Source organism: Orycteropus afer, unplaced genomic scaffold, assembly GCF_000298275.1.
Source record: "Orycteropus afer afer isolate SDZICR_OR568_19922 unplaced genomic scaffold, OryAfe1.0 scaffold00051, whole genome shotgun sequence".
NCBI classification, from domain to species: domain Eukaryota; kingdom Metazoa; phylum Chordata; class Mammalia; order Tubulidentata; family Orycteropodidae; genus Orycteropus; species Orycteropus afer.
Window position 1 is genome coordinate 6,608,158 of NW_006921638.1, and position 14,339 is coordinate 6,622,496.

The following is a 14,339-nucleotide window of genomic DNA, read 5'->3' on the forward strand; positions in this document are numbered from 1 at the left end:
TAAGAAGGGACCATTCCCTGGAGAAGGATGTCATGCTTGGTAGGGTGGAGGGTCGACGAAAGAGGGGGAGGCCTTCAAGGAGATGGATTGATACGGTGGCTGCGATGATGGGCTCAAGTATAGCAGGGATTGTGGGGCTGGCGCGGGATCGGGCAGTCTTTCGTTCTGCTGTGCATGGGGTCGCTATGGGTCGGAAACGACTCAACGGCACTTAACAACAACAACACAACAATAATTAATTCAAGAGTCATTGATGCTTAGCAAAACCAGTCAGTGTAATTTAAAAGAGTAACAGATATTTATATAGTCTCAAAGTATCTTCCCACAAGTTATTTAAGCAGAAAGGGTAAAATAATAAGCTTTACAATGAAGAAACCTGGCAGATACCCCTTTAAGGAAGTTATTGAAGTTAACACTATCAGTAACAGGACAAATTGACATCTATGGTCTTAATATGCTATACTGAGAATTACACAAAAACTTCTAAAGTATTCCTGCCAAAAATGCATAACTTAAATCTAATAATGATGACATACCAGATAAATCCAAATCGAGGAACTTTCTATACAATAATTGAAATACACTTGTAAAAATGCCAAGGTGATGAAACACTGAAAGATTTAAGAACTGCTCTAGATTATAGGAGAGTGAAGAGATATGACTGAATACAACACAAAATTTGAGATTTCCTTTTGCTATAGAGAATGTTATTGAGACAACTGGCAAAATCTAAATAAGATTTATAGATTAGATAATAATAATGTATCAATGTTCATGTTCCACTGCGCATAACTGTACTGCAGTTATGTAAGAGAATGACTTGATTTAAAACAAACCAACTGACAAAAAACCTCTAAAACCAATATAAACATTTTTTTGTCTCTCTCCCTCTAGTGACATAGTGATTAATGCATCTGGCTACTAACCAAAAGGTTGACAGTTTGAACCCACCAGCCACTCCACAGGGGAAAGATGAGGCAGTCTGTACTATAAAGATTTACAACACTGGAAATCCTATAGGGGAATTGTACTCTGTTCTATTGGGTCACTATAATTTGGAAGCGACTTGATGGAGTGGGTCTGGTTTTGTTTTTTACACACACACATACATACAAACGTATACACAGAGGGATAAAATGTGATAAATAGCATGAAGAATTCTTTGTACTATTCTTGCATATTTTCTGTTAATCTGAAATTATGTGAACAGAAAAACAATTCTAATTTCAAACTCAAATGAAAGTTCAGATGTATCTAAATCAAATTAGAACATTAATTTTTATGTCAGCCAGCCAATCAGTCTCCAGTTCTGATTCTGTTATTTACTAATCATTGTATGAATTTGGGTAACTTATTTAATCTCTGTGAGTTCCAATTTTCTCTGAAAAAAAGAGGATGAAAATAGTGTCTATCAAAACTATAAGGCTGTTCTGAAGTGAAGTAATGCGCTGTCACATGATTTAATAAAGTCACTATATAAATATTCTTTTTACTTTATTCTTTTATTAAATTTATCTCTAAATATTTGTAAGGGTGCATCCACCAATTATGAAAATCCATTAAGAAAAATCTTCTAAAAAATCCTGCCCTATATAAAACTTCTATTAAGACAGAAGGTAATCAAAACCTGACTCAAGAGAATTTAAAGTATTGGAATACAACACAGTGCCTCTGAGAAGAACCAGGGGAGTTAAATAAAATTCTGATGTTTGTCCCAGAGAGAGAAGGCAGACATTCTAAAGATGCTTAGGTTCATAAAAAAGCATACTGGAGGAATTTAAAGAAATATGCTACTGGTTCAAGGAAGATAAGTCATGCTCAATGCTAAGTTCCTGTTAAGTGGAATAGAGATGGCTGGTATGTAGGATTAAAATGGTAAATTGAACAGTGTGTTATTTATCTCAGACATATATCCAGGATAAGACTGAGTACCTGTATTAGTTCAAACCTGCCATTATTGCTTCTTACGATTTGTATAAGGACAAAACTAAGATTTCAAATGATAAGACTTGAAATAAAAAAAGCATACTGGGGACTATTATAATAATGTAATAACTTCAGTGTCATATAACGCTTTCCTGGATCTTGACCTCTTTCTGCTTCTCCAACTAGTCGTTCTCAGTTACTTTTCCCGAATTCTCTTCCTCTACCTGCTCTTTAAGAGCTCTGGTAGCATAGTGCCTAAAGGCACTTGACTGGTAACCAGAAGGCTAGTGGTTCAAACCCACCAGCCACTCCTTGGAAGGAACGTTGGGCAATCTACTTCCGTAGTGATACTGCCTCAGAAACCCAAGAAGGGGTTGCTATGAGTCGGGTCCGACTCGACGGCACATAACAACAACAACAACAACAACAATAATAACAACCTGCTCTTTAATTACTGGTATTCCTCAAGGTGCTACACTTTACTAATTCTTCTTACTCCATAATGTCTTCCAATCTCATATATTCCTATAGTCTTAAAACTACTCAAATGATGACAATGAAACAAAATTTTATCTCCAGCCTCACAGTTTAAGTGTGTAATTGCTTTACTGGTGGCCTCTACCTGGATATTAACTTACTCCTTACACACAACACAATGAAAATGGAAATTAATCTTCCCCCAACAACTCTGTTCTTTTTTCTGTATTCCTTAATTGTGAATATCTCCATTCCTTTAGTTCAGAATGTCATCAACTCTTGTAGATATGATTGTTACAACAATTACCAACCTACTCCTATTAACTTTCCTACTTTCTCAAGAGATCTTTCACAAAAATGGTATTTCATTGTATATAAAACATTTAAAGAACTCAAAAAAGTCTAAGGTTCTTAGCATGATATCCAGAGCCCTTTGAACCTGGCCCCCTTTTTTCTCTGAAGCCTCATTTTCTCCTCATTTCCATCTTGCACTTTACACACTAAAATATAAGTGCTTATCGTTTTCCCCAAACACAGCATGCTATTTTACACTTCTGTGATTTTATAGTTCTTATCCTCTCCACTTGGAATAACTCTCTTATCTCCAGCCCTTGTCTCCATTAATGTAGAAAACCCTATCAATCTTCAAAGAATTATTCTGTAAATAAGTCATCACTCCTCCTGATAGTTAATTACTTCTGCCTCCATCCTACCTTGTATTTTATACATTTTTATAATACATATTTATTATACTATTGCCTCCCGTCTCTCTAATCTTTAAATTCCTTAAGACCAGAGACTATTTATTTTATTAGTGCCCAGCAAAATATCACACACGTACTTTGTGCTCAATAAATGTTTACTGAAGTAAGTGGACCGGGAACAAAAACTTGATGGCAGAGATTTCTCATATTAATGTCGAGGCCTGTGGAACAAAGATGATCTGGGAGAGTAACTAACAGTTATCCAGGTATTGTTCACAAACTGGATTTCAAAACCTAGACCATAGTCTAAGGTGTTAAAATGAGGGGCTTCTGGCTAAGAATGAAGTACATGTATCTTTTAAAGACAAAGAATGTTTATCAAGAGTTATATAACCTGATCAAATGGGTTTTAAACTGAATACAAAAAGGAAGAAAAAATTCTGAGGTAAACTCATGAAATCAGTGATACGGACGACAGAAGAAAAAATATGGAAAGAACAAAAGTATGGAAGACATGTAAGTAACAAAAGGAAACAACTGGGAATAAGCACAGAAACAAAATTACAGCTTCAGAGTTCTATAAATTAATATTTGAAATTTTAACACAGTATGATTAAGAGATCTGGACATTTACAGAACAGAACTCAAGATCAGGAAGTGACAATGGGAAGGAAAAAAATAATTTTCAGAGGAAATTAACAAAATCTAGTGCAGCCCTCTCTAATAGAACTTTGCGTAATGGTGGTATGTCTACATTTGCACTGTTCAATATGGCAGCCACTAATCAACCACATGTGGCTACTGAGAACTTGAAATGTGGCTAATGTGAACAAGGAATTAAATATTTAATGTAAACTTATTTTATTTAACTTCAAAGTTATATGTGGCCAATAGCTACCATACTTGGCAGCATCGATGTAAGGTCTCTATAACATGTTACTCTCATAATGTTTGGTATATAACAAAAAAAATTAACAGACAAATGAAGAAACAGGAAAATGAAACCATCTACTCAAGAGAAAATAAATTTAATAGAAACAGATTTAGAGAAGACCCAGATTTAGATTTAGTAGATAAGGATTTAAAAATAACTATGATAAATATGTTAAAGAATCTGTAAGAGAACATGGGTATAATGGATGAAGAGAATTTGAGGAAAGATATAGAAACTATAAAGAGAAACCAAATAAAAATACTATAATAAAAATATGTACTTTCTGAAATAATTAAAGAACTCTCATAATATACTGAGTTATATATCACCTTGCAGAACTTTTGGGCAGTCAGAGGGAATGTCTTCCCCAAGTGACATACTCCTATGTACTAGCTATACTGTCCTTACTTGAAGTATCTATACATTTTATCAAAGACAGTTATACAATGTATGAGTGGTTGTTTTCAGAGTTGATGAAGTCCTCATTATTAATAATCTTCAAGCATAAGTAGACAGGACAACACTGAGATTTGATGACTTTATTGGTAGCAGTGAGCTCGTTTTTTTTTTTTTTCCCCTGGATCAAATGGCCATGAACATTTTGAACTAAAATATAATTTAGTTACACATAAATAATGGAAATACCTAATTAAAAATATTGAAAATCAAATAAATCTATTGTCCTGCATTCAGTTCTGACTCAGAAGTAAGTCTGTGAAACAGGGCAGAACTGCTCCAAATGGTTCCCAAGGCTGTAACCTTTACAGGGACAGACAGACACATCATTCTCCTGTGGAGTAGCTGCTAGGTTCAAACTGCCAACCTTTTGGTTAGCAGTCAAGCACTTAATGACTGTGCCACCAGGATTCCTATATCACACTACAGTGTTATAAAAAATAAGATCAACTGATGTTTACTACGTAAATACATACAACTTTAAAATTTTGAAAAATATATTTTACTAGATAACCACATATTAAACATCAAATAAAATTTAAATTACCCTCTTGTCCATTTCATAAGATGAAGCTTCTGTACTTGGCAAAAGATGGGTGATAGTGGCTATTAGAATCTGTAGGGAAAAATAAAAATTGAGCTTAAAATGTGGTAAATTAATGGAACATCCTAAAACTTAAACTGTTAAGTGTGAAAGTGATAGAAAATCTATTGCTTTAAATTTATCCAAATTACACCAACATTGTTGTTTCAGAGCAATTGTTAAAAGGTAAGCTTTCAAGTACATTGACCTATATCAATCATTTATAATCTTCATATGCACAACCAAAATTATATATGATATATCAATTATAGATGGATTTTTTCCAAATTCAATTCAGGGTAGGGGTGTGAATCAATATATTTAAACACAAAAATAATATAAGTTAATCATAGTAAAATTAGAAGATATAGACAGACAGACAAACAAAAAAAGATATAAAAACCAATTTGCAATCCTATGACCTTAAGAAAAGTGTTGTCTTTCCTTTCTATAAAACAAGGCCCATATCCTTTAGCTTGGAACTCAAGAACTCTAGATGTATACCTTTCTATGTACATATATGTGCTTTTTTAAAAGGCAGTTTTATAACCTGGCTTTTTTATTTAATAGATACACTGAATATTATATAAATAAATGTGATAGACAATATGAAATAACATTTTAAAAGACTTATTAAATAAGGCAAAAATACTCATACACCATTTACTTTGGAAATTCACTTGGTCTCATTCAATTTTCTATGGCTATGTTAAATAAGTACAGAAGTAAATTTATTGGGGTTTTCTGGTACGCTATTAAATTTTTATAAATTATTGCGTCAGTGCATTAAATAGAAAAATTCCTCTTAATATACAGTAAAACCTGTGAAAGCTGGAATCTGTGTAAGGCAGAAACCTGTCAAAGAAGGAAAACTCAAATATTTTCCAATAATAGAGAGTGACAGAAAGGTGGTAAGACTGTACTATTAAAGGTGGAAAATTTGTGAGATCTGGAAAAACAAGGCAATCCCACTGATTTTACTGTATAGAAAAGGCTCATTCAATAGTATATTACATGCATTTGCTTAATACTGGTAATACAATAGGGCTTCCACTCTTAACTCTGTAAACAAGTAACCATTTTGGGATTTCACTTTTTCATTTAATTGTTGTTGTTATGTGCTGTCGAGTTGGACCTGACTAATAGCGACCTCTCCTTGGGTTTCCAAGGCAGTATCACTACAGAAGTAGATTGCCCTAAGTTATCCTAAGCATAAAAAATGTTAAGAAAAAAAATGCCCTTGTCTTAAAGGAGCTTATAATATTATACACAAAAATAATAAATGCTGTAAGAGACGCTGCCAACATGGTTAAGAGAAAAAAACCTGGAGTTAAAAACTTCAGACTTGGATTTAAACTTTGTTTTGCTCTGTCAGCTTGCGACTTCATGTATACTAAACCCTCAGTTCTCATCTTAAAAAAATTGGAAGAGAAAGTAATAACCTACCTCAAAAAACTTTTAAGAATTAAATAAGATAACTTATGAAAAGGTGACTGGTATAGTACATGGTAGATACTTAATAAATATTAGTTTCCATGTTTCCTAAAAATGCTACAAGTATATGAAGACTATAAAGATTATTATTATTATTTTGAGGAGATCGTGTTTAAGCTAATATCTGAAAGATGAGAGGGTAGACAGAAGGAACAGAGTATTTCGAGTAGGAAGAAGAGAGTGATAAGTATGTCTGAGTGACAACAAGCAGACTCAGTTGCCTGACTACCTGGTATTTCAAAGAAAGCAGTAAGTGATCTTGGAAAAATAGGTTAAGTCATCATCTGGAGGTCTTGAATTCCCAGCAAAAGAATTAGGGCCTTGTTTTACAGGCAGAGGAAAACCACTCAGGAATTCTGCTTTGTTTTTATTGTAGGGAAGTGACATGTTAAGAGTCATGTGAACACGAATGATGACTTGGGAGGAAAACCTTAGAAGCAAGGAAACCAGCTAGAAGGGTATTACAGTATCTCAAGAAAGAAATGATTAAGTCAGGTGTAGTAGGAAATAGAGGAGACAATGGATTAGAAGAAGGAAGTATTCAAAATTCTGTCCTGTAACTGGAAAGACAGCATGTTTTCATTGCCAAAGAGAGGAAACAAAGTTAATGATGCTGAATACATATTTACAAAGATAACGGCAAGTATTTTCAAGTTTGTGTGTGACATTTAATTTTCACTACAATTAATGAAAATTACTTCTTTTACTTTGTCCAAAAGAAGGAAAACAACTTCCTAACAATACCAAGAACTATCATAAACTTTGGTATTTCAGAAAACCGCTATGGGTGCTAATTTAGTTATGCATAATTTAAAGAAAATTATGATGTAATTTTATATTTCAAGGTATTCAAATCTAAAGTCTCTAACAGAGTTAAAAAATAAATAACATATTACTTACTTGAATAATTTTCAAGGGCGAATCAGGCTGGTAAATCTTAAGTCTAGGTACATAGTGAACCAGCATGTGAAGCGTGTTGCAAGCTACGTGGGCTACTGTTTTGTTAGTAAACTGCAATAACAACAAATAATTATTATAAAAGAATTCTTTCTGAACTATTTGTCACTCCATTAACTACTGAAAAATTTAAAATTTTAAATGTTTCTTTATGTCATACTACATTTATGATGGGTGTTTACTGAAAAAATTACAAAAATAAACCTATAGTTGAAAAAAAACCTAATAATCACAATACATTCTAAAGTCACATGAAACTTTACTTTCTCTTTGTTATGTTTGGACTTTAAAAAAAAAAAAATATTATTTATTTGTTTGTTTTATTGTGATTTGGGTGAAAATTTACAGAGCAAATTCACTTTCCATACATCAGTTCACATACACTTTGTCAAATGACATTGACCACAATTTACCCCAATGCAATAGCTCCCTTCCCACTTCCTCCTGATAGTTACCTCTCCCCTGTCCATCCCTCGGTACACTCTTGCCCCGTGAGCTGTCTCCCTGTGCATAAACAGATCTTGTATCTCCCATGATTGTTCTCTCCAAGGAGTGTATCTAATTCAGGTAAATGTTCAATTCATATGCCTGTCTTTTCTTTGGCTGGAAGCCACAGGTATGGGTTCAATTCCAGACCTGAAGGGCAGCTAGTGGCCACAGTCTCAGTGGTTCTATCAGGCTCTATCAGACCAGCAAACCTGGTCCCCTTTTTTCTTTTTTCCCAAATGATTTGAGTTTTGTTCTACATTGTTCTCCCTCTCTATACAGGATCTCCTACACAGATCGTCCTCTGAGTGACTGACAGTGGTAGCCGGACACTATGTAGTTCTTCTGGTCTCATACTCGTATAGGCTGTGGATAGCGTGGTGTACCAGTCACTAGGACTAATTGTTTCCATGAATCTTTGGTTATCTTCATTCTTTGCTCTGGACGAGGAGAGACCCATCATTGCATCTAGATGGCTGCTTGCAAGCTTTTAAGATCCCAGTCGGTACTCGCCAAAGTAGGAAGTGGAACAATGTTTTGTGTAGTATGTTAAGCCAATTGAGTTTGATGTCCCCTGCGACTATGGTCCCAACCCCACCAGTTCAACTAGTCAGTCACTCTGGGTAGCTGGTTGTGACCAAGAAGTGACTACATCTTGTCCCTTGTCAGCCCTACTATACACCTGGGAATTCTTACAGATCATAAAAATACACTTATAGGATCACTGTCTGCCAACCCTATATATTGTCTTGGGTACACTCCCCGCTACATACACATACCTAATAGTATAGCCTGTCACCCAGCTATCCACCCATATACCCATGTTTGCCTTCACTGGCAATGCAGTATGTACAAAGGGTTCATCTTTGTTGTCTGTACCTCCCATGTACCTCTCTGTCTTCCTCTTTCTCAATGCCACATGTTGATCACTCACATTTGGTACACTGCCCTTCTCTTCACCCAAATCAATATTTATCTCTACCTATTTAATAGTGTTCCTCCCATCCCGTTCCACCCCTGGTAACTAGCAAAGAAAATTTCCTTCCATAGATAAACTTTTCCTTAACTTTCACAATAACAGACTAATACAATATTTGTCCTTCTGTGATTGACTTATTTCACTCAACATAATGTCCTCCTAGTTCATCCACATTATGCGGTGTTTTGCAGATTCTACGTTATTCTTGTTCAATTGATCCTTTAATCATTATATAATGTCCTTCCTTGTCATGTATGGTGGTTTTTGTCTTAAAGTCAGTTAGATCAGAAATTAATATTACCACTCCTGCTCTTTTACAGTTGCCATTTGCTTGATATATCTTTTTCCAACCTTTGATTTTTAGTCTATTTTTGTGTTTGTCGCTAAGGTCTGTCTCTTGTAGACAGCATATTGATGGATTTTGTTTTCTTATCCAATCTGCAACTCTCCATCTCTTGAGTGATGCATTTAATCCATTAACATTCAGTGTAACTACTGACACATATGAATTGGTTGCTGTCATTTTGTTATGTGTTTTTTCATGGTGCCCCTGGTTGCTTTGTTCCATATTATTTTTTGTGCCGAGCTCATTATGTTTATGAATCATGTTATCATTTCCTTAATTGGTGTTGTTAAAGTATTTGCTGAATATTTGTGCTTGTCCCCTTTTTTATTGTGATGTGAAGGTTTATCATTTTTCTTGGAGGTTACCCTGTGATTTATAATTTTCTCCCAAGTTTGGAATACACCATTCTATCTTGCAACTCTCTTGACTTCCTCACCATCTAGAAGTTCTGTAACTACACAGTCTTTTCCGTCTTTTTGGTTTGTACTTGTCCTCATTTGCCAATTGATGTCTCTGGTTCCCTGTTCACAGTCTTATAGGCTTATTTTACTTTGGATAAGTCCATAGTTGTGGTTTCTGGGTTATGTCATCTTGTGTATTAATGGTCGGTTGTTGTTTGCTATTTTTGGTTCTCTGTTAAAAGGACTCCCTTTAGTATCTCTTGTAAGGTTGGTCTGGTTTTAACAAATTCCCTTAGTTTCTGCTTATCTGGAAATCTTCTAATTTCACCATCATATTTGAGGGACAATTTTGCCAGCTGTATAATTCTTGGTTGAAAATTTTGTCTTTCAGGGTTTTACATATACCATCTCATTGCCTTCTCACTTGCATGGTTTCTGCTGAGAAATCAGAGCTTATTCTTACTGGTTATCCTTTGTAAATAACTTTTTGTTTTTCCTGTGCAGCTTTCAGGATTCTTTCTTTGTCTTTGGTTTTGATGAGTTTGATGATGATATGTCTTGGTGATTTTCGTTTGGGGGTCTATCCTATTTGGGGTTTGATGGACTTCCTGAATGGATATATTCTCATCTTTCATTATATCAGGGATGTTCTCCTCCAAGAAATCTTTGACAATTTTCTCTGCAGTTTTCTTCTTCTCTCCCTGTTCTGGAATTCCAATGACACATAAGTTATTCCTTTTGATAGTATCCTACATGAACCTTAGGCTTTCTTCATTTTGTTTTGATCTTTTTTCTGATTGATCCCTTTCCAAATAAGTATTTAGATATTCGTCTCCAATCTCATTAATTCTGTCTTCCATAGAATCAATTCTACTCCTTTGCCCTTTCAATGTGTTACCTATTTCTGACAATTTAGTATTAATCTTCTAGATTTCTATTTGTAGATTTAGAATCATTTCTAATTTTTCACTTATTTTGTCATTTTGTTCTTGTATTTTCTTCCAAAATTCTTCCAGAGTTTTGTCTGTGTTTTCCTTAGTCTGTCTCTCAGTCCTTTGAAGATACCTAAAGATAATTCTTTTGAATTCCTTATCAGAGAGTTGCAATGCTGCTTCTTCCCCAGGGATGTGTTCTGGGTCTGTATCCTGCTCCCTTGTTTATACGACTTTATCTTGCTTCTTTGCGTGGACTGTGGACTGCGATGGTCTGTTGTCTCTGAGACATTGTGGAGTTGTTGTATTTAGATCTCTGTTAACTGTTTGTGAAGAGCAGCCAAGGGTGAGTCAGGCTCTTCTTGGTGGTTGTTTATCATTGGCCCATTGGTGGAGAAAGAAGTGGTGGCTCTTACTCAGTAGTGAAGCTACAGGAAGTGTGGGCATAGTTGTGTTATATGGGGACTGTTGCTGTCTTCCACTCAGACAAAAATAACAATTGAATAACCATCAAAAAAGTAAAAGCAAATGGACAAAAAAACACTGTGTAATCACACAGGAACTGTAACCAAAAAAAAAAAGAAAAAAGAGAAAAAGAAAAAGAATTAAAAAACCGCAATATCTGAGAAGAGGGCAATAAGAGAAAAAAGGTAGAGAAGGAGAATAATGAAAAAAAAAAATGGGAAAAGTGCAAAAAGAAAAATAAGGAACAGGGTAAACCATGATAAAGGAAAAAAAAATATTGCAACCAGGAACAGGGAAAAGAAAAAAAGCTGAAAACTAGAACCTGGGAGGAGAAGAATAAAGAATAGTAAAAAGGACAAAAGTAATAATAATAATAGTAGTTTTAAAACAGACGAAAACTAAAAAACAGGAAAAGGAAAAAAGAAATCAGGGCAGGGCAGGGTAGGGCACCCAGGCTCTGTCCGAGCACAGACACTGGAATGGAATTCCTGCTGGTCCACAAGGCGGGTGGGAGTGAGGGACGGCCGTACCTCCATTCACCAAGAGGGTGTAGGTATAAGAGTAACAAGGGGAATGTCGCACCTTTCCAGTAGTCTGCATCCTGAATGTTCTTGTGGTTCCCAGCAAGTGGAGCCTGTTCTTAAGTCCCAGAAATCTGGGAGAACGCTGTTGCTTTAAATATCCAACTGCTTGTAAACAATCAAAATGTCTGTGCCCTCCAGACAGACAAAAGTCCACTGCTCAGCCCACCTTCCTCTTCGCTGCTTCCCCTTTTATTCACCAGCCACCAGAGCAGTCCTCTGTACAGTCCCTGGCTAACAGGGCTGATTTTTAGGTTAATTTTTAGGTCCTACCACCACTCGGCAATACCTAAGTTATCTGTGCCTTCAGGATCACTGCTGGATCGCAGCTCCATATGTCTCCTTTTTTGGTGTTTTCATGCAAATTCTTCTGCTAGTTGGAGTTTAGTCCACTTCTAAATCCTTCCCTTCAAGACTAAGGGGTCCAGGATTATCTTCTGTATCTGTATTAATTGGTTTCCCTTTTCTTTGTTGAAGAGGGTCTGTGCAGTCTTTCTGCCTATTCTGCCATCTTACCGGAACTCCTGTTTGGACTATCTTTATTAAAGTTTTATTTCATTTTCTCTTACCTGGATTTCTCCAACAGCTAAAAAACTACTAATCTAGTTATTTGTCTTTCCACTTTTCCAATGTCCTATGAACAATACTTCCAAATTAATCTTCTAAAGCTTAGTTCTGATCCTGACACTCTCTGTGCTTAAAACCCTTTCATGACTCTCTAATAGCTAAAGAATAAAGTCAACATTCTTAAGCTTATCACTCTTATGTCCAAACTGCATCCAATTCTTCAAGCCAAGATTGAGATGCCTCCTCTTTTTCAAAATCTTCCCTGACACCCATCTAAGTCAAAGTGACACCTTCCTTCTCTGGACTCAATCAGCACTTTATACCATTCATTTGGTATTTTCATCCTTTTATATTTTATTGCTCTTATTTTAATCTTTATTATTAATCTCTTGAAGGTAGGAGTTATAAATTTTTTTATCCCCCTATTCTGATATTCCTTACTCTGCCTAGCAAACATAGTATGGACTCAGAAATACCTGTTAAATAAATATTATTATTATTCAATAATCATTAGATATTTTGAATATTTAGAGAGCACCAAATCCTAACCACTAGACCACCAGGGAACTTTACTTTGTATGTTTAGAGAACTGTGCAGGTGGTATAAATGCTACATGTCTTAAGACAGAAAAAACAGCATACATCCTTTCACAAACTAAAAAATACCCATTTTTTTAACTCAGCTTTTCCAAACAGTAGACTATTACTTCTGAACAAATCTTATTCTGGCTACAAAGGGGGAATTCAAACAGAGTAATAAAGCCAAAAGGTGAAACATCCCAAGAGTTCAGAAAGTGACAAAGGTCTAGGAGTAAATGACAAAAACCCTGGTTAGAAACAAATAAACAACCAAAAAAAATGTATGTTTTAAAATGACTGGTTTCCTTTTTAGAAGTCATTCATATGTATTCTAGGAACAAAGCTAAATAAGAATTGAGATAAAACAGGTCATTACAAAGATATCCAAATGCAAGTGTAGGTAAGAGTCAGGATTAAGGAAACATATTATCTTAATATACAGCACTTAACAGTTTTTTCTTTTACCTTTAAGGAGACACAAATTACATTCAGAGCTTCCTTAATTTGAGGATGATGAGACTCATGGACTAGTTCTTCACAAATCCAAATACCTAAACTGCAAAGTGCCACACATCTGAGAAAAGGTCAACAATAATGATATAAATAAAAGGACTAAATAAAATGAACTATCACCACAATCTAAATAATACCCACAACCAACTGACATAGAATGAACATGCACTGCTCATGTGAATCAATGAATTTGTTACTCTACGTATTAAGTGGTGACTAAGAATTAGAAGGGGAATACACATCTAAATCCCAAAGCTAATTTTCTATTACAATTTATTGCACAGATTACAGGCTAGCATAACACATAGGATCTTTCAAACAAATCCATATTAAAAATTAGATATTGCTAAAAAGCTGCCCCCAAAAATATGTAACCTGTTTTCAAAGAGGAAAGACTATTAATTTTACTGAAAGCACTAATATAACTTAGATAAAAACACGAAGCTACTAGAATAAGTCAAATATTATTTTTCTTATCTTTTAAAATTTAACATAGCTATTCACAACTTTTTTTTTTTTAAGCAAACTGGGAATACAATAAAAATTTATGTATTTTATAAGAATCCAATAGAAACAGAACTTATAGAAATTATTTTCTGTTCTTTAATGTCTTGTGTGACTTTGTTTCCCTAGAAACATTATTTTAGCTAGAAGAATTATTTGGGAAGAATCAGCATGAATTCTATAAGTGCATTTAAATTTTGGGCTTCTGTGATGCTTATACAGTAGTCCCCCATTATCCATGGGGGATACTTCCCAAGACCCCAGTGGATGCTTGAAACCACTGATAGTACCTAACCCTATTATACAGTGTGTTTTTTCCTATACATATATATGACAGGTACTTAGGATGCTCCAGAAGCATTAACCTGTCAGATGCCGGAAGAGTGGGCTGTTCACCCAGTTGTGTTTTCCAGACTTGTGCCCAGCAGAGGAGGAGGAAGCTGCTGCTGGACTGA

The 14,339-nt window shown here is 35.0% G+C and overlaps 1 protein-coding gene across 1 annotated transcript in view; it reads right to left on the reverse strand.

Moving 5' to 3' along the window:
* Positions 1 to 14,339, reverse strand: part of RALGAPA1 (Ral GTPase activating protein catalytic subunit alpha 1) — a 343,304-nt gene that overhangs the window by 118,443 nt on the left and 210,522 nt on the right. The window contains exons 29-31 of the mRNA XM_007938553.1: positions 13,333 to 13,441; positions 7,475 to 7,585; positions 5,045 to 5,113 (exon numbers count right to left, since the gene is read on the reverse strand). Coding sequence (XP_007936744.1) covers positions 5,045 to 5,113; positions 7,475 to 7,585; positions 13,333 to 13,441 — 289 coding nt within the window. The remainder of the gene's footprint in view (positions 1 to 5,044; positions 5,114 to 7,474; positions 7,586 to 13,332; positions 13,442 to 14,339) is intronic.